Genomic DNA, 22628 nt, shown 5'->3' on the forward strand with positions numbered 1-22628 from the left:
CTTTCCACCACTGGTTATATTATACTAGACAATTGGGTCACTTTGATTGTAAACTGAATAGTTTGCACTGTGATGCTAGTCCAGCAGGTGGCGGTAATGAAACTTTTATGATGCCAACAGACATAACACTCAACAGAAGAAGAGGAAGTTGTCGTGGCGGCAGTTCATAAACACAACTGAACTGTCGGATACAGTGTATGGTCGGTTCCTGGCTTCAGTCATGAGCTGGTCGTGATTCAGGTCGTGGATGTAGCAGTGAACAGCAGACTGGCTGGTCTCACGGTCTGATCCTGTTTGTCAGCCTGGTGTGAGCATGTCTGTGGTGACAGTGCAGCTCGGTCAGTGCGGTAACCAGGTGGGCCACCAGCTGTTTGACGTCATCTGCAGTGATGCTCTCGAGGCTCAGAGGACATACAGCTGCTCCAGCTGTGAGAGGTTCTTCTACCGGAGCGCACAAGGAGGTGAGAGCCTTCCCCGTGCTCCTCCTTCTCTGGATTGAGTGGCGACTTTCTGTAGCGGATTTGTCACTTATCAGGACTCAAAAAGTCGACTAATCGATTGGTGGATCTGTTTGAAAAGGGCAGGCAAAACTTTTGATAATAAACTTATGGTTTAAGCCATTTATCAAACAGCATATGACACTGGTCCACGTTTCCAGCTGCTTGAATGTGAAGATGTGCTGCTTTTCTTTAATATAACTGTATACAGTATGCATTTCTCAGTATTTTGCACACTGAACAATTATTAATCAAATACATAATTGATAATTAATCATCTTTTTTAAAATCAAATTTGATTGAATTTTCTTTTGTCCACAAGAAGGATGGCATCAAACAGCATGAACAGACATGATCTGAACAATTAGATGATGTGGTACAAACAAGAAGCATTTATCAGAGTGTGCATCGGTACAACAATGTCACACATTCAGTCACACACGAAGACTTGTCCAGTTCAGTGCACCAGATTGAGGCCTAGAATTAATCTTTTACAGTCCAGTGACATACTGTAAATTTTTGTCTTTTAATCAGAACTTCTGGCGAGGGCAGTGATGATAGACATGGAGCCCAAGGTCATCAACCAGAGTTTAACCAAGGCTGCAAAGTCTGGCAGGTGGAAGTATGGAGACACGTCATACTTCCATCAGAAGCAGGGCTCTGGGAACAACTGGGCTAATGGGTAAGGAAATCTTTGTTTTATTGATTTTCCTCCCACTCTTTCTGTAGTGTAGTGAAATGTTTTCCTAACTGTTCCCTGTAGAGCTGCAACCATTGGTCAATTATTAGTTGCCAACTACGAAATTGACTACTATTGTCATAATTGATTTGAGTAATTTTGTAGGTAAAAAAATCAAAATTCTCTAATTCCATTTTATTAAATAGGAATAATTTTGTTATCATCACATCACATTTATTCTGGACCTTTCAACCGTATCACACAGTCTTCATGTGCAGGTGGGATTTGTTCAGTTGTCATGGAGATTAATCTGTTGATACATGAGCTCAGTAGCTGTCAGCTAGTTTCATCCCTGACACTTTTAGGATTTATTGTATGTGTTGACTTTGAAGATAAGCATCACATTTAATATTTAGTTGGAAGTGGATCTTAAATTGGGATTATTTTCTGTTTCTAATCTGAAGAAAATGAGCTGCTTAAATAATGCATGTTTTACATATGTGATAATAACACAAATGCAATAAAACAATATTCTGTGTGTAGAAAAGGAATGTAGAGGGCAAAAAAAACAAATCTGGTAACGTGCTTCATGTCTCACGCCAGGTATTGTGTCCACGGTCCTCGTCACAGAGAAGTGGCGGAGGAGTTGGTGAGGCGAGAGGTGGAACGCTGTGACAGACTGGCTGGGCTCATGGCCATGATGAGTGTGGCGGGGGGGACGGGCTCTGGAGTCGGTACCTATGTTACTCAGTGTCTCCGAGACATTTACCCTAAGTCCTTCATCCTCAACCACCTCACCTGGCCGTATGGGACGGGGGAGGTATGGAGATGGCTGTCAGTGTGCTCAGCTACTGACTTATTGTATTATATGTTAGCATTGCTGTTAGCTTTTCCCTCATGCTGTTGTTTCAGAATCATCTTTATTGGCACAATCATATTTATAAGAGTTCAAAGAGTCCTGAAATAAATATTAAACATTTAAAAAGTGATGTTACTTTATATATGTGGTTATGTACAATAAATAGAGCCTGCTCAAATATACAGTAATGAATGACATGTCTTTCAGGTGATTGTCCAGAACTACAACTCTGTGCTGACGCTGGCGCACCTTTATCAGCTATCAGACGCCATCCTGGTGCACGAGAACGACACGGTGCACAGGATCTGCAGCCAGCTGCTCAACATCAAACACATCTCCTTCAGCGACATCAACACGGTCATCGCTCAGCAGCTGGGCAGCATTCTACAGCCCGTACTCACTGCTGACTCCCACGGTGTCTACAGCAGAAATCCTCTGGGTGAGAGAGGACAACACACACACACACACACACACACACACACACACACACACACACACACACACACACACACACACACACACACACACACACGCACACACACACACAGATTTCCAGGAATATTATGGTATAACAACCATTCCCTTAACAAAGAAAATGGTGAATTCTTTAAATAGCTTGTTTTACAGGAATACAACACATCAGAATACATGTCCCACCTTGTTCCACACATGAACACATTAGATGCTGTGGAGAGAACCCAGATGGTTCAACTCATCAATGAGACCTATTGTACATAAGATAGTATCTTTTGCGCTTTCCATTTGTAATTATTGTGTTTTTATACATTTAATAACATTTCATGCAGTTGAATCCTAGAACTCAATTCAAAATGCAATATTTATATTTTCATCAGCTGTGAAGATGTGATGTATCATGAATGTACTGAAAATTAAAAAAAAAAAAAATCTAAAATTATGACATCTAAAAAACTAATAACTAGGTAAAGGAAAAGCTGCTACGGTAAAATATAACAATAAAGAAATTAATTCTAAATACCATCTTCTGTCAGGTTTAACATTTTATCAGACAATTACTGATTTCTCACTGTAAATCATCCTCACTTCAGCACTTCTTAACCTTCATAATGACATTTTTGAATTTCTTTCAGGTGAGCTGGTGAGCGCCCTCACTTGCCACCCAGAGTACAAGCTGCTCAGTGTGAGTAGTATCCCTCAGATGCCCAGTTCCTCCATAGCGTACAGCACCTTTAGCTGGCCTGGCCTGCTCAAACACCTCCGACAGATGCTCATCTCCAACGCCAAGATGGAGGAAGGCAAGTTTTCTCAAAAAGTCATGTGCCATTCGTTTTCAGTATCTATTACGGCTAGTTAAAGTAATTATAGGGCATCTGTATCGGTTATAAGTGAACTCATACAACACATTTGAGGATCATTGTTTGTTATGTATTAGGTATTGACTGGCAGGTACGTCCACTTGCCGGCTCTGAGAGGACCAGGAGTCTTACAGGACCCAGCTTTAACACCTCTCTAGCCAACCTGCTCATACTAAGAGGGAAAGACGTCTACAGTGCAGAGACAGGTCAGATATGTGGCTGGAATGTATTGATTATAGGGGTGTGACGAGATCCGATCGGTTTTCTATGGCTCATTCGCACTTCATGTCTTCTTTTTCTAATGTCACGTGTGGATCATTAACCTTGTTGCAGCTTCTACCTGCTGAGAAGAGCTCACAGAAGTATGAGATGAGGAGAGCTAATTGATTGATTGATAATTGGATTCTTTATTTAATTTATATTTATATTTATATATTAGAATTGTTTCTACTCTTTTTATAATTTACTTTTTAGTATTTGTGATCGTATCTAACTTTTGTATTTATGGTTGTTAATTACATAAATACCAAAATGATCCATCTATAAAATATCTATATGGAGAAACCTTTTACAGTGCTGCATACTGCATATGATAATTATATATTTAGAAAGTAGAACTGAAGTGATTCATAACAAGATGATTAGTTAAAACATTTCAATTAAATTTCCATTGTGTGAATTTCAATTAAAAGAGAAGTAATATTTCCTCATTGAAATTTTCTTAAAATAGTTAAAATCTCGTCTCGTCTCAATCTTGTGAACCCAATATCGTGTCTCGTCTCGTGAGCTGAGTGTATCGCCACACCCCTAATTTATTTTATAAAAACAATCAATGCAATGACTAGGTAAAATCATGCTTTGATTTTTAAAAGTAGCATCAAGTTTTAAATTGTATATATTTAAATGCTTTTAGATTGTGCAGGTCAAAGGATGAGAATTGTGTACTGTTTACAGGCGGCTTTGAGGACCCAGCCCTCTACACCTCCTGGCTCTCATCGGGAGAAGCTTTCACCTTGTGGAAATCTCCAGTGCCTTTTAATAAATATGAAAAATCTGCTACGCTTGTCAGCAACAGTCAGGCTCTGCTCAAACCCCTGGATAACATGGTTGGGAAAGCCTGGAATATGTTTGCCTCTAGGTGAGTCAGTCAGAACAGTCAATGAAATATTAGTTTTAGGAGAATTGAGCAAAGAGAACATCTACAGTGGGGAGAATAAGTATATGATATACTGCCGATTTTGCAGGTTTTCCCACTTACAAAGCATGTAGAAGTCTGTAATTTTTATCATAGGTAGGCTACTCTTTAACTGTGAGTGACGGAATCTAAAACAAAATTCCAGAAAATCACATTGTATGATTTTTAAATAATTAATTTGCATTTTATTGCATGACATAAGTATTTGATCACCTACCAACCAGTAAGAATTCCAGCTCTCACAGACCTGTTAGTTTTTCTTTAAGAAGCCCTCCTGTTCTCCACTTATTACCGGTATTAACTGCACCTGTTTGAACATGTTACCTGTATAAAAGACCCCTGTCCACACACTCAATCAAACAGACTCCAACCTCTCCACAATGGCCAAGACCAGAGAGCTGTGTAAGGACATCACGGATAAAATTGTAGACCTACACAAGGTTGGGATGGGCTACAGGACAATAGGCAAGTAGCTTGGTGAGAAGGCAACAACTGTTGGTACAATTATTAGAAAATGGAAGAAGTTCAAGATGACGGTCAATCTCCCTCGGTCTGATGAGACAAAAATAGAGCTTTTTGGTCTAAACTCCACTTGTTGCCGTGTTTGGAGGAAGAAGACGGATGAGTACAACCCTCAAGAACACCATCCCAACCATGAAGCATGGAGGTGGAAACATCATTCTTTGGGGATGCTTTTCTGCAAAGGGGACAGGACAACTGCACCGTATTGAGGGGAGGATGGATGGGGCCATGTATCGTGAGATCTTGGCCAACAACCTCCTTCCCTCAGTAAGAGCATTGAAGATGGGTCGTGGCTGGGTCTTCCAGCATGACAACGACCCAAAACACACAGCCAGGGTAACTAAGGAGTGGCTTCAAGCATCTCAAGGTCCTGGAGTGGCTTAGCCAGTCTCCAGACCTGAACCCAATAGAAAATCTTTGGAGGGAGCTGAAAGTCTGTATTGCCCAGCGACAGCCCCGAAACCTGAAGGATCTGGAGAAGATCTGTATGGAGGAGTGGGCCATAATCCCTGCCTCAGTGTGTGCAAACCCGGTCAAGAACTACAGGAAACTTCTGATCTCTGTAATTGCAAACAAAGGTTTCTGTACCAAAAATTAAGTTCTGTTTTATCTGATGTATCAAATACTTATGTCATACAAAAATCATACACTGTGATTTTCTGGATTTTTGTTTTAGATTCCGTCACTCACAGTCTAATAGTACCTATGATAAAAATGACAGACTTCTACATGCTTTGTGAGAAAACCTGTAAAATCGGCAGTGTATCAAATACTTGTTCTCCCCACTGTACTGTATGCAAAGCTGTGCTTTGTAAAGAAGAGAAAATTCTCCTCTAAATGACAGATTTGTGTAAAAAGCAGTCAACTTGTGCACTGATCAAGTTAAAGGGAAAAATAAATGATCACTCAAGTGTGCAAGTATCAAGGTCAAGTATGCTAACTGTGGCACAGAGGCAGTGAATATTAACATTTAGATTTAACCTTGTGAAAATAGTCATCAGCAAATGTTTTAATTTACTCATGTTTTTTCCTCACGGTTACAGGGCCTACATCCATCAGTACACCAAGTTTGGGATCTCAGAGGAGGATTTCCTCGACAGCTTTACATCTCTTGAGCAAGTCATCTCCAGCTACAGCCAGCTGTGCTAGTAGTGAAGAAAAAAACAAGCACCTCCTTGCCTTTAACAGTCCCTTTGGACTTGAAGGGGCCAATAACGTCATGTGGTTCATTGGCAGATTTATTGTTAGTATGTAAATAAAACACATTATTTAAAATAAACAGTATTGTTTGGTTTTAGTGAAATAAATTCCTGATTGAAGCAATTTCTTGACTGCAAAACTTGTTAAATAGACTGCAGCGGGCTAATGGGCAAGGAAATCATTGTTTTTCAATTAATATCAACGTGTGCACAGAAATGATTGAGAATAACAGCACTGCAAAAGGAGAAAGTTGTCATCTTTCATCAGTTTATTGTTCACCAATTTTACATAGTCCAGTATTGGGATGATCAGCATTAAATCAGAGCACCACTAAAGACAGACGGTTGTATCGAGAAATGGAGCAGCTGAAGTGGAGTCTCAGCGGACTCAACATGAGCTGAGCAGCTCCAGTAAGATCGCTGTAGGCCCACAACTTCAGCCAGCTTACAGACTGCTGTTGCCGTGCTACTTTTAACAGCCAACACCAGTCTGATAAGCTAGCTGACGGGGTGGGAAAGAGGTGTCCAGGTGTAACATTACATTTCAGGCAAGGAGGATGTGAGAGTTGTTTCTTAGCTTTCAACATTAAAGGGAACAGCTGAAATTCTGCTCTTAAAAAAAAAAAAAAAAAAAAAAAAAAAAAGCAGAAAACTGAAACTTTACCATAAGTGCCAAACTGTTCACTTACCTTAACGATGCTCATTTCTAAGGGTTATGCATTGGTCATGATGGTTAAACTTTTTTTTTTTTTTTTTTTTTTTAACATCACATGATCACAACAAAATTTGGCTGAATCAAGATGTAAAAGCTGGTCTCGTCCTACAAGAGAATACAAAAAAATGACAGACTCAGACTTGGAAAAGTGCCACGATTGACATGTTTTTATATATGATCCGATCCAAGGTCCAACCTAAATGTACAGAATAGAAATGGGGACTATTTAGCTGAGAGTACAATGTCACTTTACAAATGATATCACTTTTTCTTTTTTGTTTTGGTTCAAGTTGACTCATGTCCACACAGACCATTAGAATAGAAATACATCTGAGCATACTGTCAAAAAGATATTAAGATATTTACACAATGTGCAAACCATCAATACCACATGTTTTAAGTTGATATTGCTTTTTTCTCCATCTATTTAAGTTGACAATTCCAGAAACAAACAAACAAAAAGACCATCCATAGCAGTTATCTTGGCAGCACGCTGTACAAACAAATCCAAGTCCATTCATACATCAACGTAACAAAATTAAATAAAAATCAAGTCTATTAGTCATCAACTGTATTCAAGGGAAGTCAGGCCTTCCCATCTTGCATAAGGCATAGCATCTGATGGGCCCTGCCCGTAACACAGCAGTCACCACCAAACCGCAGCTTTACTTCTGAGGTCAATGAATGGGTTAATCTAACGTTAAAAGTAAGATCAGCAGTCGCACTACGCACACCTAGAGAGTGAGATGAGAGGAAGAACTACAAAACCTGAAGAGGGACAAACAGTAAACAGCACATACATCCTCAAAAAGCACACACCAACAGATAGTGCCTGCTTTTCTTTTTTGAGCGTTCGGCCTCGTGGACAATGGATGAGGGTGAGGTTTGTTGTTAAGTTGAGCGGCTGGGGCAGAGTTGGAGGGCTCTCAGCAGCAGCGGAAACACAGTTAGTTGGGATGTTTGTACTGTTTTTGTCACGTCATCACTTGGTCTTCTCCTCAGAGTGCTTCTGCTGCTGCAGTCGCTTGACATAGCTCTGGGCCATGGAGTTGACGATGGAAATGACAAAGTAGCAGACCATGACCAGCACCACCTTCTCAAACACCCATGACAGCCAGTTCTCATCCTGGAAATCCACAGTAAAAGGGTGGAGAGGCTATTAATAATGTCATACATTAAACACACAAATCCAAGTGTGACTGTAAAACAGTGTGAATATTATTTGCATAATCATGTGACGGCAGTAAATGGTTGGAAGAAAATGGTATTCATATAAAGAGAAAATAACCCAATGTGAGGAATTTAAGCCTCAAGTTTTTCAGCAGACAAAGTCAAACTTGTACTGATAAATCTCCATATATGTCAGCTGACAAATACATTTGCTAAATGCTAACCATGTTTAAGTTAATTAGAAACAGTCGCCATTACACTGTTTGTCCAGCAGAGAACACTGAAGCTCATTTTGTAAAATGTCCCGCTCAGTACATATAAATCTTTATTCAACAATCTTGACAAATTCTTACAATGAAATTTTGTATTAATTAAATACCAGCCAGTACATTTTTTAACTCTTAAATGTCAACATTGATTTGTATGAACCAAAAAAAAACCTCCCAACTCTGATGGCTGCTCAGTGTTACATGAACTTGTAGCGATTTGGGGAAATTTTATGGCACCAGAAAGGTTTCATAAAATTTCCCCAAATCGCTACATCACTTAAAGTCTTAATCTGAACAATTAATACATTAACAAAGCTAATACATTGGAAATGGTAAAATAATGAATTGTTCTTACCGCTGGTGCACTTTTCCCAGCATGGTGCAGCTTGTTCCTCTGTGCGTCCAGGTACTGACTGAAGGGCTTCTGGAGTGATGGTCCCACTTTGGGCACAGACCTGATGTCGATCCACACACAGCCACAAAGAAAAAGAGGACATAAGAAAAAAAAGAGAGTGAACTTTTTTATTCCACTTACCCTTTAAGCACCATTCTTTAGACTGAAGCTTCAGACTCTGTAAAGAAACTCAGGAGGTCTTTTCCTTCCCTAAACACCACCAAAAGTCCCCCACTTATCCAGCAGTTAACCACCATCCTTGTAAGAGCTGCTGAAGGCCCTGTCCTGCATTTGGGCCCATCTCAGAGCTTCTACCTCCACCACTTGCTACAGTGAGCAGGAGCAGGCAGAAGAGAGGAATGAAGCAGCAACTATACAACCCTCCTTTTATACTCCTCAGCTCTATATAGGCGCTTGTGTCAGCCCCTTCAATCAGGAAGTGAGTCGACATGATGTCATCACCTTTACCACCAATGCCTTCTGGGTGGAAAGACATTGAATCAGGGCGTGCTCATGTCCTTATTAGGCAGGGAGAATCAGCTCACAAGGGGGCCAATCATAATAGATACCATTTTATCAATTTATGTCACACAGAGGAAGGGTTGGTACTGTAGCATTAGCAGCGGTACAGTTTAAACACAGTCTATAAATGGTGCCAAACTTATTATTACCGTGACTGAAAAAATATACTGCAGGCTGTAGACATTCATACACGTCTTCCAAGAGCATGGATTCAATTTTGTCCCGGCTCAGGACATAAACATGCTGTCTAGACTTAACTACACTAAGCAAAATAAGAGAGGCCATTTACTAAACAAACACCAAGAGGGAACTGGGTAATTGCTGATTTCAAATAAAATCTAACTAGTTTTGTCTGACTCATTCTTGTTATCGCAGGCGAACGCACACACGGCAATTACAAAGAGAAACATCCTGTATCAGTGTTGAGGCACCATTTACACACATCATAGCGAGTCACAAGAGCAGTCAAATTTTCATGGGAAAGAACATTGTGGTTTAGTTTAATAAGAAAGAAACAAGACACTTAATATGACCAGAGTCTGAGGACCTTTTCCATTATGTACATGAAAGTAATTGAAACAGCGAACAGATCAATAAAAACTGAGATACGAGTCCCAAATCATGAAATAAGCATTAAGTCTGGCTAAAAATTTCACTTGCCTCACAATAAGTACTAGTAAGTATTTTTAATTATTTGAACAGTTAATTTTAGCATCTAGTGTCTTCATTTACTTAAAAGCAAAATTTGGAATTTGAGCTCAAGGTAAATCTGCCATTGGTTAAAAAGTGTTTTTTTTCTTCCTGCTATGTCTGATCGTGTTTCCCGCCTTACTGGGGCAACCGTGCCTCAGTCAAAGCTGAACTTGGTGAGTCAGATCAACATGTTCTGGATGGGACCTCACACGCCTGACCACCAATGCTGCTGCAGAGATGGATTGTGTGTCTGTGTGTTTCTGGTGGTGGTGGGGCGGGGGGGGCTACCTTTGTGTGGAAAAATGCAAAAAGCATGCACAGACACCCCCGCAGGCGAAAGCAATTATTGAGACTTAATCCACCCATCAGTGGTCAAAATGGATCTGGGAAAGACGATCACTGTTCACACACATCAAGACAAACAGACACTCACCCAATGAGTAACACCATTTGTTCCACTATGTGCTTGCTGAAGGTAATGATAACAAAAAGTTTCTGTGGGAAGCAAGAGAGAGAGATACAGAGAGAGATTAGCACTCTTAAAATACAGTATACATAATCACTCTTATATTAATGTAATTTATAACTTCAAAAAAAGGGTTTTACAGAACAAACATTTAAACAATACCAGTGATGAAAGAATTAATCAGGAACAAAAGATTCTTAAGAATCACTTGACAGACAGATGGATATACAAATTTTTAGGGGCACAGCTGTGGGAAATTGAGGCCACATCTGTCAGTGTCCACAAACACACTAATTAGAAAACCTAAACGTGGCAATATGCTCGATTCTGGGCTGCGAGGGGCTTTGTGTGGTTTGCAAAGCGCCAAAGCGGGGGGCAAAACCACAATATACTTCTCCGGTCCTGAAACTGATCAGCTTTAAACAGCATGACACATGCCCCCCTGGACAAATTCAGACAGGATATGACACGTGAGGTCCAAGAGGTTTAAGGTACAAAAACCAAAAAAAGACAAAGAGACCCCCCCCAACCCACCCTCCCCCTTTTAGCCTTCTACCGTCTGTTCTATTTCCTTCCCTACCTTCTCATGTCAACTCTCCATCCTCCCGACATTACCCCTGCAGCCCGACGGGCTCCTTTGTCTGAAAGGTCTTTGAGTGAGATCACTGGCTGTTACCACCGTGAGATGGATAAGTTCAGTTAAGACGCTGAGCGACTCACCCACAGAGAGCCTCTCGCTGTCTAGGTTCATATTAGTCATTGGTGTGGCAGACTCAACAATATACTCCTTAATTAAGAGGGGTTTTGATCTAGTGGATTTTTAAAAATCGTAACTCTTTATATAGACATCTTTAAAAAGTCTCCTTGCTTTCATCTGGAGCCTGTGTATACGGTCTGGATGCATCCCAAAGCTCCAACCAGAATAAGAAATCCCCAGAGGACCAGAACAGTCAGAAAGAGTTAACCAAAAGTGCACAATTAAGAGTTTCTCACAGTCTGCATCTCACGAGTTAAGTGTCAGGTTTGATCTTTGCTCTCCCACACGTTTTGAGGTTGTGCGGATTGTTTGAAGTGAATCAGTCAGCAATGTGTATCCTCTTTTTTTTTTTTAAGAGTAGATTTTTTTTGAAAGAAAAAGGCGGCAACGCTAAGACAGAAATGTGATGATATAAAACAAAAAAAAAGATTCATATTTGAAGCCAAAATTCTGCTTGTATGTGGTATGTGCCTGTATGGTTTCTGTTAAAAAATTGAAAAAACCTGGTGTAATGTGAGGTAGAGTGGTTTCTATCTACTTCTGACAAACCCTTCAGTTGAGCTACTGACCTGTATGTGCATCTTAATGATGGCTTTCCCAATCAGAGTTGCTCCAAAGAAGGTCCAGAAGGGAACCATGAAATGCCCGCAGGTTATTCCAGCCAAGTCAAAAAGAGGATTAGGGATCTAAAGCACAAATATTAAAACAGTGTTACTGATTCTGATCAATTTCCATAGTTAGTCAGTTAATATCCTACGTTATGTCTTTAAAATCTGCTATAACAAATGTAAAAGTTTAGCTTTATTATAAATGTGGTGCAGGGATGTTTAAAACAACTTACTGAGGCACAAGCCAAAATCCCAAAGAATCCCACTTTCTGCACCATGTGCTGGACTCCCAATTTTGCTCTTGTGACAAAATCCTGTAAAAAAGATCAGAACCAGTTTGAAAAAAACAAACAAACAAAAAAACACTAATCACAGCTGCAACACAACTTTTACACATACATTGGTGTCTCTGAACACATAATCATCCTTTCTTCTTTTCTTAAAATAACTACGCAGTACTACTAATAAATGTTTGAGAGCAAACATCGGTGTTGTCTGAGATGTTATTACAAGAAATGAGAGCTGTAGTGAGAGCACAGTGGTAAAATACCTGCTATTTCTGTGCACTCTACGGTTTTTTTCTTTTTGATTTTGGAAGCATTGCAACCAAAAACTGTTTGGTGAAGAAGTGCCAAAGAACATTTGATCCTATCTGGATCCCTGTGGGCGTAGAACGTCTGTGGTTACATGGTGAGGATAACGGCAGATGCAGGAGGGAGATTAGAGGCATCTCACCACTGTCAAATTTGGAAGCAAGTTAGATTTCAGTTTTGTCTTGGTCCTGACTGTTAAATATCATATTAGTCTGAGTCACTTTCAACCCCAACACATTTTCAGCCAACTATTTTTGTATTAAATACATGTGTTTCATATTGTTTTGTTTGAGTTTTGTTTTCCTCATGTACATACACATCACAAAAATGTATTTACTGGTAAATACAAAGATGCAGCACATTACTACTAAAATGCTACTAAAAATTAATTATTAATTCTAATAATTCATTGATTATTATTTTGAAAATACAATCAAATCCATCAACACATTTGTTTGGCTTTAAGTGAAGTTTCAGTTTGTAGGCACTCTCCCCCTTTTTGGTGCACTTTAAACGGTTTACATAATTTTCTTCTTGGTTTATTGTTGATAAACAATGAACATTTTTAAATTATTAATAACCCTAACCCATAACATATTTTGTGTGGTATTAATTTATAAGAATCATGTGTTCTGCGTGTCTTCACAAAACAGAACAATAGTTAAAAAGTGCTTTTAACTTATTCCGTGAGACTGTTGCTTCAGAGAACCTGTGACAAATGCATATGTGAAACATCCTGAATACTTTTCCATGATGAAAGACATGTGAGCCCGCCTCGGCTTACTCAGCTGAAAACCAGTGAAGTGAGAATAGGTGATGCAGAGTGAGACAATGTACACAAGTTTGACTGATTTCTGTTCTGCTGACTCAGCATCTGATCTCAGCAGTCTCCAGTCATGTGAGCCCGGTTCCTGTCAGAACTGTCTGTCATTCAAATTAGAGGCCGGTGAGAAGAGAGAAGGAAGGAGGCAGTGAGAGCGAGGCCTGAGGGATGATTAAAGGGAGAGCTGTACTCTGGGTGACTCACCCACCAACAGGCAGATTTACTGGAAGTGTAAGGAGGGAGGGGTTTCACTGAAGTCACATGGCACTTTTGGACCAATCACTGAGCAGTGGCTCCATGGTCAGTTATGAATTATGAAGATGAGGGCAAATTAGATAAGATAATATCAAATTGGGTGGGTGGATGAAGTGTTAACAAGTATTCTACTAGAGGAACAAATAGAAGGATAGATATTTCAATACTAAATGCATTTATGTGATTTTTATTCATTTTAATTCTTATTGTTTATATTTGAGTGACCATGTGTTTTCAATAGGAGGAGGGGCATTGAGTTTAGGGCTTGTCTCCCTGCTAAGTATGACTAATTAGGGCAAAAAAAAATTAAATTAAAATTACCCATCTGTTGCTTTCTTGCACTTGTGTTCTTTTGAATTATTAGAAAAAAATACACAGATCATATTGAATCACATCAAATAAAAAAACTAAGGCTGTCAATCAATTAAAATATTTAATTGCAAATTAAACGCACAATTAAATCTTTTTTCCTAAATATACTTTACAGGTATATTTTTCAACCTTTTAATACTCTTATTAACATAGGAGTGGATACATATGCTTGCTTCACGCAAATGGAATTTTATTATTATTGAAACAATCCAGAACAATGAAATACTGTACTGCATCCTCCAAAAATCTGCTGTTAGTTAGATCAGCTAGGAACTAGTTACATTCACTCACCCGTTCAGACACAGTCACACAGACACACACCTTTGACAGGCAGGAGGAGGTCTCTTTGTATCAACTGCTTGGCCAGCAACTGGTATTTGAGACTCGACGTACTGCGTAATGCAAATAACTTTGGTCTTGTGGATAGAACATCTGGCAGGGCTTTGGAGCTGAATTTGCCATTCATAAGACTATTTTCTTTATCCATTTCTGCTTGTTATCCAAAACGTTATGGTTGCATTGCTTCCTTATTTCCAAACTACAGGCCATGACAAGGTTCAAGCACGACGTGTTTGCATTAATCGCACGTTTAAAAAAAAAAAAGACGCTGTTAAAATGAATTTGTGTAAAGGCGTTATTACTGCGTTAACTTTGACAGCCATAAAAAAGCAAGAAAAAAAACCCAAAAACATACGAGACTCCTCAATCTATATACAAAATGTAATTTGGATTTAATGACATGCTATAAATATGACATGCTAAGAGTTAATATTATAATAATATATACACTCATAACAGATGAGTATGTGTGTACAACTCTGACCTGAGCACTCTCAGCCTGCTCCAGCATCTCCTCGAACTCCTCATAGTCTTCATCATCTGGGTCAGCGCCTGACTGACGAGCTGCTCGGGCCATGAAATATGGAGGTAGCTCTCCGATGGCAGTGCCTGCACCCTAAAAACCACACACACAAACAAATGTTCCTTGTCAGCATTTACTTAATTATTTCACACATGAGACGACGCATTGCACCAACAACTATTTCAATTTTGATCCATGCAACTGCTTTCTGGAAAATACATACTAACTCATACTTCTGGGTGGTTGTAAAGCATGTTGAAACTGTTTTAATATGAAGAAACACAAATTCTTGGACAAGTTGCCAGTTGTTACACTGTGACCTATAGCTGGCACAGGCACTGCCCCCACCCATCCTCCCCCTGAGTGTCAATCACTGGCTTTGCTCTTCATGCATGCTTGTACTTACCCACATGCAGGCCTCCAGGCGAACCTTTGACATGATTGAAAAGAGAGAAATGCTTCCCTCCAGCCCTTCAACTTCGGGACACACAATCTGGTCTGGGTACGGAGGTTCTGGGAAGTCTGTGGAACCACACTCGTATGCTGCCAGGGTTACTGATGCTATGTGAGGACCCTGAGAGAAAGAGTGAGGACAAACAAAGACAACATGCTGCTTTAATAGACTGGAAACCACTGGGGCACAAACACACAGGCTCAACATCTAGATTTTGCCACATGATCATCAGTTTCATCCTTCAGTGTGCATTTTAAATGGGTTAAGATTTTAATAATGCTAATAATACAAGTCTGCCTTAACTTATTGTATTTACCAACTGTGTCAACTTAAACAGAGACATATGATTATACTGCACACCCTTAAAAGTGTATTAATATTGAATTAAACACATTATTGGATAGATAGAAACTAATAGGTTCATCCCCCCACAGGTACAGAAAACACACCAACAGCAGCTGAGTCACAAAGTCTCTGACAGGTTGGTATGTCTTCATTTTTCATTGTATAGACGTACAGTTAGGCTGAGCCACCTGGCCTCAATAACAGTAGACACACCTGTAACTACAACACAGCAACTCCATTATACCTCCCAGTGATACAGGCAACACTGACAGTGGTTGGACAGCACACACAATTAGTCTGCGTTGACTGATCCTCGATAGCGACCCCCCTCCACCCCTCTCTGAGTGTGAGGCTTCTTTAGTTTACACAACACTGTTCCTTTTAAACCAAACAGGACGTCTCTTAACGACACTTGTCACGTCATGACAAGTGCTTACAAGACAAAACTAAGCTGTGATTCAAACTCTGAAACAGTCATCAGGCAGGCGATCCTGTGGTGAGTTTCTTTGTTCGCACAAGTTGGCAGAGAAGAACTCTTCTCACACCGAACATATGAACACTTATTTGCTCTGTGAGTATTAAGCAATGGATTTCATCATGAACATATCAAAAGCACCTTAATAGTAATCCTGCTGATTTAAGAACAAGACTACTTGACAAATGCACTACTAGTGGACCCTTGAAGCTCAGTATAAACTAAAAGTGTTGGATGCAACAAACAATTTACTGACACATTTTCTCTTCTTAGAAACTTACAAGTTGTAGGTACATGTGTTATGAGGGTGAACCAACAGATAAAGCCTTAAAAGCTCCTTAACAGCATGAATGAACTCAAACGTCATGGCTGTGACACGTTGAGCTGTGGGCGGCGCAAACAGGAAGTTCTTGGGCGTGGATCTTGTGTCACTAAAAAAAGCAATCCTTTGTGGGTCACGAACAACTACAGTACATTTCATGGAAATCCAAACATTCATTTTTGAGATAACTTGAGTTAGACAAAAGAGTTGGTGAATGAGGTGAGGGAGACGCCAGACGAAGGAGTCATCCTCTGGGAATCTGTTCATTTGTATCTTGGTCTCGGCAAAAGCAACAGATCGGACAACACAATGTTCACGCTCCATCATTAAATGGTGAGGAACTGAAAGAAGCTTTAACTGCTAGTTAATAATGTGATCAATCTACAAGTACCAGCAACAATCTACTCACATGTCTCTGTTCCTACTTGAACTGCAATACTATGATTGGAGTTCAGTGCTTGGATACACTGCAATGACCTCCAAAACATCATGATTAATCATATAATCATGCAAGCCAGTGAATCCCCTTTCCCATGAGCACAATGATCTCATCGTCTCCGTGGGGCTATTTACTAATGCTCCAGGCTTGAGGTAAATTCAGTGTAACTCTGCTGATAGGTTGTGGTTTTCCCCTTCAAAATGAACACCAGGAATTTCCTGACTATGGCTGACATCAACACTGAGGAGACAGTAGTGATAGGAGCCGTTGCATTGTGAACATGAGCTAAGTTTGAAAAAGAATAGGAAATAGTTTTCTTATGAGCAGACAGCTGACATTATGCTGGCCCCGATGTAAAGAATGTTTTTACTTATCCATGAAAATGATGATGGTCAAAAGGATTTTTAGGGATGTTCTGGATGCAAACTGATTGGGATATAGAGAGTGAGTCACAGTGGAGACACCAACAGCTCTACAGAATGTGTCAATCCATATATCAACCTCTGGGTGGATGACATCATTCTCACCAAACAGGTATGCTGCTTCCCGACTACCACACCTTAAATTAACGGCAACCACAAGGCTCTTTTAAGTAAGAAACATGTTTTTTAGGACATGGGTTATGAAGGGGTTTAAAGGGGTATAGGGGGATCTGAAATGGAAGCACAGAAAAGCCAGAGACTCCCACAACAGAAAACTGAAACATGACAAATATTAAGTAGAATAAGATAAGAGACACCTGAATTTGTGTGAGAGAGTTACATTATGTCAATTTCATGTTTATGGCTCAATACCACAAATCTAACTCTGGGAGTTTTAAAATGGTACAACATCCTATGTCCTCAGACCCTAAATTCGAATAATGAAAAAAACTCTAATAGACCCTTTTAACAGGAAAATAAATAAAAAGGAAGAAACCTAAGAAGGAGCAACAGAGGAAGGATCCCTCTCCCAGGACAAACAGATGTGCAATAGACAGATGTGTACAGAAAGATCAACAGCACCGAAATTGTAACTGCTGAGATTGGGTCCTGTTTACATATCAAATAACTCTACTGTGCACAGAAGGCATGTTTTACAGGGCTGATGAACTTAAAGTCTTTTTCCCTCCACAGGTTTCTCTCATGGTCTTCAAGCTCTTCCCATGCATCAACAGCATGCATCAGTGTACACAGTGTCTGCTGCACATTGTTAGTTTTTGTGTACACATTAAATATTCCATATCTTCCCTTACACTGGTTGTAATAATGCATTTTTGTATACTGTTTTAAGTGTACACATGGCAGATCAGATCCTATTTGTATTCAGTGTTTTGTGTCTTAAATCAAAATGAGATGAATCCCTTTTAAATGGTTTGTATGCATGGTTGGTTAATATAGTAACATCATTATGCATCACTTAATAGTGTAAAAACTTTTCAAAGTAGATAAAAACAGGATCATGGATTGAAAGCAGCTCTAACTGTGTCTGCATAGAATGACTCAAAAGAAAATGTAATAATTGTCCATGATTTTCGAGTATCTTTTTAAATGTGGGATTGAATGAGTAAAATAATGTACTGCATTTACATTAATATCCAACATAATCAAAAACACAGAAACCGTTATCAAAAAGTGGCTTTTAAAATATGTCCATTGCTAACAGGTTATGAATTCTGCTAGCAATCAAAATTATAATTATATTTAAAGACATAAGTATTAAAATGAATGAGATAAATTGTTTTGATAGAAGCCAGGTTGTTAAGAGATGATGATACTGATGATTTCTGTTTGAAGATACCTCCTCAAACAGAGAGGGGGAGAGGGAATTAGGTCACCTACTCAAGATGATTCATAGTGACACAAAATACACAGGAACAGTATAAGAACCACGCTACTATTGCTTTGCAGTTAGATGCAGTATATAAAGAAACAGAGCACTACTAGACCATAGAGGAACAAAAGAACAGATGGCGAGTTTCGGAGAGTTACTGGGATGCATCAGTTTTAAAAAACAGGAAGGTCACAGTTACATTGTTTCCCATTATTTCATTATAATGGAAATTGCTGACTCAGTTGCCCACATCTGTACAAGTTCTCAAGAACAGAAGCCAAACAATCCCCCATTTGCATTTTGATAAATGTTGCTTTTGACCACAACCGAGACAAATGACACATATTTTGGTGACTCAGTCATACAGTCATTCTGTGACTGCCTGTCACTTGACACTTAACTCTTGGTTGGCCTTAGAGACAAATGGATGTCAAATTAGACTAAAGTTTGATAGAGTAGAAGACACTGAATATGGAGTGTGACACCATCCACTGGCAACTACTGGAATAGACACACATGGGCTTTACAGAAATGTGATCACTTAAGGTAAGAGTCTTTTATTTGTGTGAGTATATTTCAAAAAGGACATAGCTGGCCTTGATCTCCACCATGAGCTAGCTAATCTACATCTGAAAAACAGCCTGAGTATTGTAGATACACATAGACCATCCTGACCCATGTCGGGTACAGCCAACCAGATAATGCTGGTTACCAGTTACTCTTTACTGCCATTATCATTACGCAATGTTTTGACTGTTGAGATAGGGGCCAGATGTGGGCCAACTGAGGCAGCTTTTCCCAGAAATGTAAAACATAGTAATGGGTACCGTCCTGACTGTACAACGAAAACATATGGATGATTAGATCTGAAAGTGGTTAGAGTAGAAATGTAAATGTATTCACTGAGTCTGTTTTACATAGCTTCACTATCTTATGTGCTCATACAGAGAGTAGAGGACAACTGAATGACTTCACTGTCATTTTTACTGTTATTATAATTATATGTATCATTATTTGTTTATTTGATTGCATTTAATTTGAAGACACCATGCTGAGGAGACATTTGCTTTAAGAAAACATTATTATTTAGAGCCAGCTCAGTAAATGGCATCTTATTTTCTTCATTAAAGTCTCTTTTTCTACGTTGCTAATATTTGAATGGAGTATTTCTTTACAGCCCCAGCAACCCAGAGTGAGGTGGCTTTCTCTTGTTGGAGTGTCTTGTCATGCACCCAACTGGAATGGCAGCATTTTCTTAATGTAGTGAAGCCTGACACTCTGTTATATACCTGGGGTTAGCCCAGAGTTTGTGGGGTTATTCCCTGAAAATTGACTGTGAGAAACAGCTAAACTAAACAGTGGAGTAGTCACGTATCATTGTAGAATGTAAACATTAGTTGTGTGTGATAACCCAGTGCTAATAGAAGTGCTAAGTGTAGAGCTAAAAATATGCAGTGTGAAACGCCCTTTTGTGAGCATATCTGTCTTCATGACAAACCCATGTCAAGAAATAGTGTGTGTGTACACATTTCCATGCCACTGTTGTTCTCTTACCAGATAGAGAAGAAATGTGTGCAGGCCAGTCCCAAGGCCCACTGAGGACAGGATCCCAAGGCCTACCCAGTAGGCACACCATAGGAACCTCTTCTCCAGGTACTGGACATACTACAGTGAAAAAAGTGAAGAAAACCAAGAAAATCAAACCTCTAACTGTTGTTTAAAAGTTATCATCATTGTAAAATTTTTATTATTTAAATACTCTTCATAATAGTTTTAGTTTTTTAAAAGTAATGTCTGTTTAGGATAGAAAAGAGCATGAAGTGATACTTATTACACTCTATACTGAAAATGATTTCTTAAATTGTAACTATGGTAATATAATGATTAAAAGGATAATTTATAAAATGTTTTAGAAGCAAACATTTTAATGTCTTTTTTTAGTTTAAATTTGCTAACCTGTAGTAGGTTATATATTAGTTAATCATTATAAGTGAGTTATTTCAGAAGATTCCATATTTAAGCTTGGTATCCCTTTAAGTGTAACAGACTGTTGCACACAGGAATTCGTGAACATTCAACCCACCATCTGTATGATCAAGGGTTACTTGACAACAGTGCACATCTTATTAACCTTTAAACAGGAAGGTGATAGAGCAATGGTGTTGATCATTAACAACACTGAGAAAACAAAACAACCAAAGCTTACTTCTTGGTGTGCCCCCTCAGTGGAGTAGGCGATGGAGAAGAGTGAAAATAACACCAAAACTAAGAACACTGCACCTCGTCGCTGCCAGAGCCTAAACAAAAATGTGGAACAAAAAAAGGGTTAATAAAATTCTAAACATCCAAAGTGAAACGATTTTGAAATCTGTTTTGTTCTTATCTCTGTTTAAAGGTTGCCTGTCATGACAGTTCCTTATGTCTGGATATTGACTATCAATATTTAACCCCATAAATGCAAATGTTTTTACTCTAGCTACTGTCCAAAACTGTCCTCACACTCAGCTTTACAGTCAAGTCAAAGAAATACACTTTGATAATGTTTTTAAGTATGTAGGTGTGCTTTGCCTAATAGTGAGAAGTAGAGAATGAAAAGAATGACAAATAAGAAAAAAGGTCAGGAGCATAGATGTGCACAAACATCCTGGCCAAACCAAACAAAGCATCTGGAAAAACCTGTTTGACTTCTTACTTAAATGTCAGTTCCTTTAACTTGATGAGGGTCTCTAGAAGGAAGTAATGTAGTGTGATAACAGGCCTCCTCCATAACACCAGAGACAGGCGCTCCTCCTTATCCGCCTGTCGCTTCTCTCTTATTGATGCGTCTGAAAAACAAATAGAATTGCAATCACCCTGATATACTGCAATATTTGTATCTGTTGCAATTATTGAATCCTCCTGAATTGGTATTGCTAAATACATGCTACATTTAAAACATCTACAAGCCTCGGTCTGGTTCTGCTTTGGTAGATCAAGTTGTGTAAACCTTTGAAACTGAAACTATCCACAAACAAATGAGCTTGAGGGATTTTTATGACCTGGAAATACTAGGAGGTGACAGATCAGACATTGCACAACCTGAACTTTCTAGGGACACTTTGAAGAGGAGGGTCGCTCTTTCTACTGAACATTTAAAATCATGAAGATCTTGAAACTAACCTGTAGACTTGCCGTTCTGTTTATCTTTAGCTCCTGCTCGTTTCTGAGGCTGCTCGCAGCTTGCTCCATTGGCTGCCATGTCAATCAGCGTTTAGCAGCTCAGACAGTCTGAGGACGAAAGAGAGAGGGGGAGGAGGGGGTGACAAGTTGGTGTTTGGTTCTACCGAGTCCTCCCCGCTATTGTTTCGTTGCCAGATGAAGATAACATGACAGACTCCATAAGACTCAGAGCATCACTCTGCCAATGCGAACATCTCGCCAACACGCCGGCTAGCTGACATTCAAATAACATGGTAATTCAAAGGAGAAACTGACATACAAAGCAATGAGGCGGTGACCTTTTGCCAATAGTACCATGTTAAGTTAAAGGAAACAGCCGTTGCTCTGTAGGTTAGTGTTAAATTAAGATTTGATGCTAATTGCAAGTAAATCATCCTCCACATGCTAACCGGTTAGCCGACATGCTAACGGCTAAGCTAGGGACGCTGGCAGTCGCCACATCACAATAAAGATGATAAAATCGATTAGAAAATCGTCTTACTTGTGGGAAGATACGTAAAAAATCCGTTCGCTGCTCACAGGCTGTTAAAACTGTGCAAAAACATGCGTTGTTTAAGAGGAATGGGACGGTGTTTGTTAAAAGTTGAATGACAGCCGTACCTCTTTCCTGTCCTCTTCACCCGGAAACAAACGGCGGACGTATCAAAATAAAAAAACTGTATTGCTGCTCAGCCGTGAATAATTATCCTAACAAGTTTGCCCTTAACTTCATGTGGTGAATTAAATAACATAATAAAAGTACAAATGAATTACACAAATTTGACACTTTCCCTCGCCT

General features: G+C 39.4%; 2 protein-coding genes across 2 annotated transcripts; one reads left to right on the forward strand and one right to left on the reverse strand.

The window, feature by feature from the left end:
* Positions 1-161: 161 nt before the first annotated feature.
* Positions 162-6381, forward strand: tubd1 (tubulin, delta 1). Its single transcript, XM_053320974.1, has 8 exons — positions 162-461; positions 1032-1179; positions 1780-1996; positions 2243-2474; positions 3145-3309; positions 3447-3575; positions 4324-4507; positions 6130-6381. The coding sequence occupies exons 1-8, from the start codon at positions 314-316 to the stop codon at positions 6233-6235; spliced, it is 1329 nt and encodes a 442-aa protein (XP_053176949.1). The 5' UTR covers positions 162-313; the 3' UTR covers positions 6236-6381.
* A 759-nt stretch (positions 6382-7140) lies between these two features.
* Positions 7141-22479, reverse strand: vmp1 (vacuole membrane protein 1). Its single transcript, XM_053320630.1, has 12 exons — positions 22332-22479; positions 21791-21898; positions 21324-21456; positions 20838-20928; positions 20186-20296; positions 15191-15358; positions 14746-14877; positions 12113-12193; positions 11841-11957; positions 10482-10543; positions 8795-8894; positions 7141-8126 (listed from the first exon to the last, which is right to left on the reverse strand). The coding sequence occupies exons 2-12, from the start codon at positions 21867-21869 to the stop codon at positions 7983-7985; spliced, it is 1218 nt and encodes a 405-aa protein (XP_053176605.1). The 5' UTR covers positions 21870-21898; positions 22332-22479; the 3' UTR covers positions 7141-7982.
* Positions 22480-22628: the final 149 nt, after the last annotated feature.

This window comes from Scomber japonicus, chromosome 6 (assembly GCF_027409825.1).
Source record: "Scomber japonicus isolate fScoJap1 chromosome 6, fScoJap1.pri, whole genome shotgun sequence".
In the NCBI taxonomy this organism is placed as follows: Eukaryota; Metazoa; Chordata; class Actinopteri; order Scombriformes; family Scombridae; genus Scomber; species Scomber japonicus.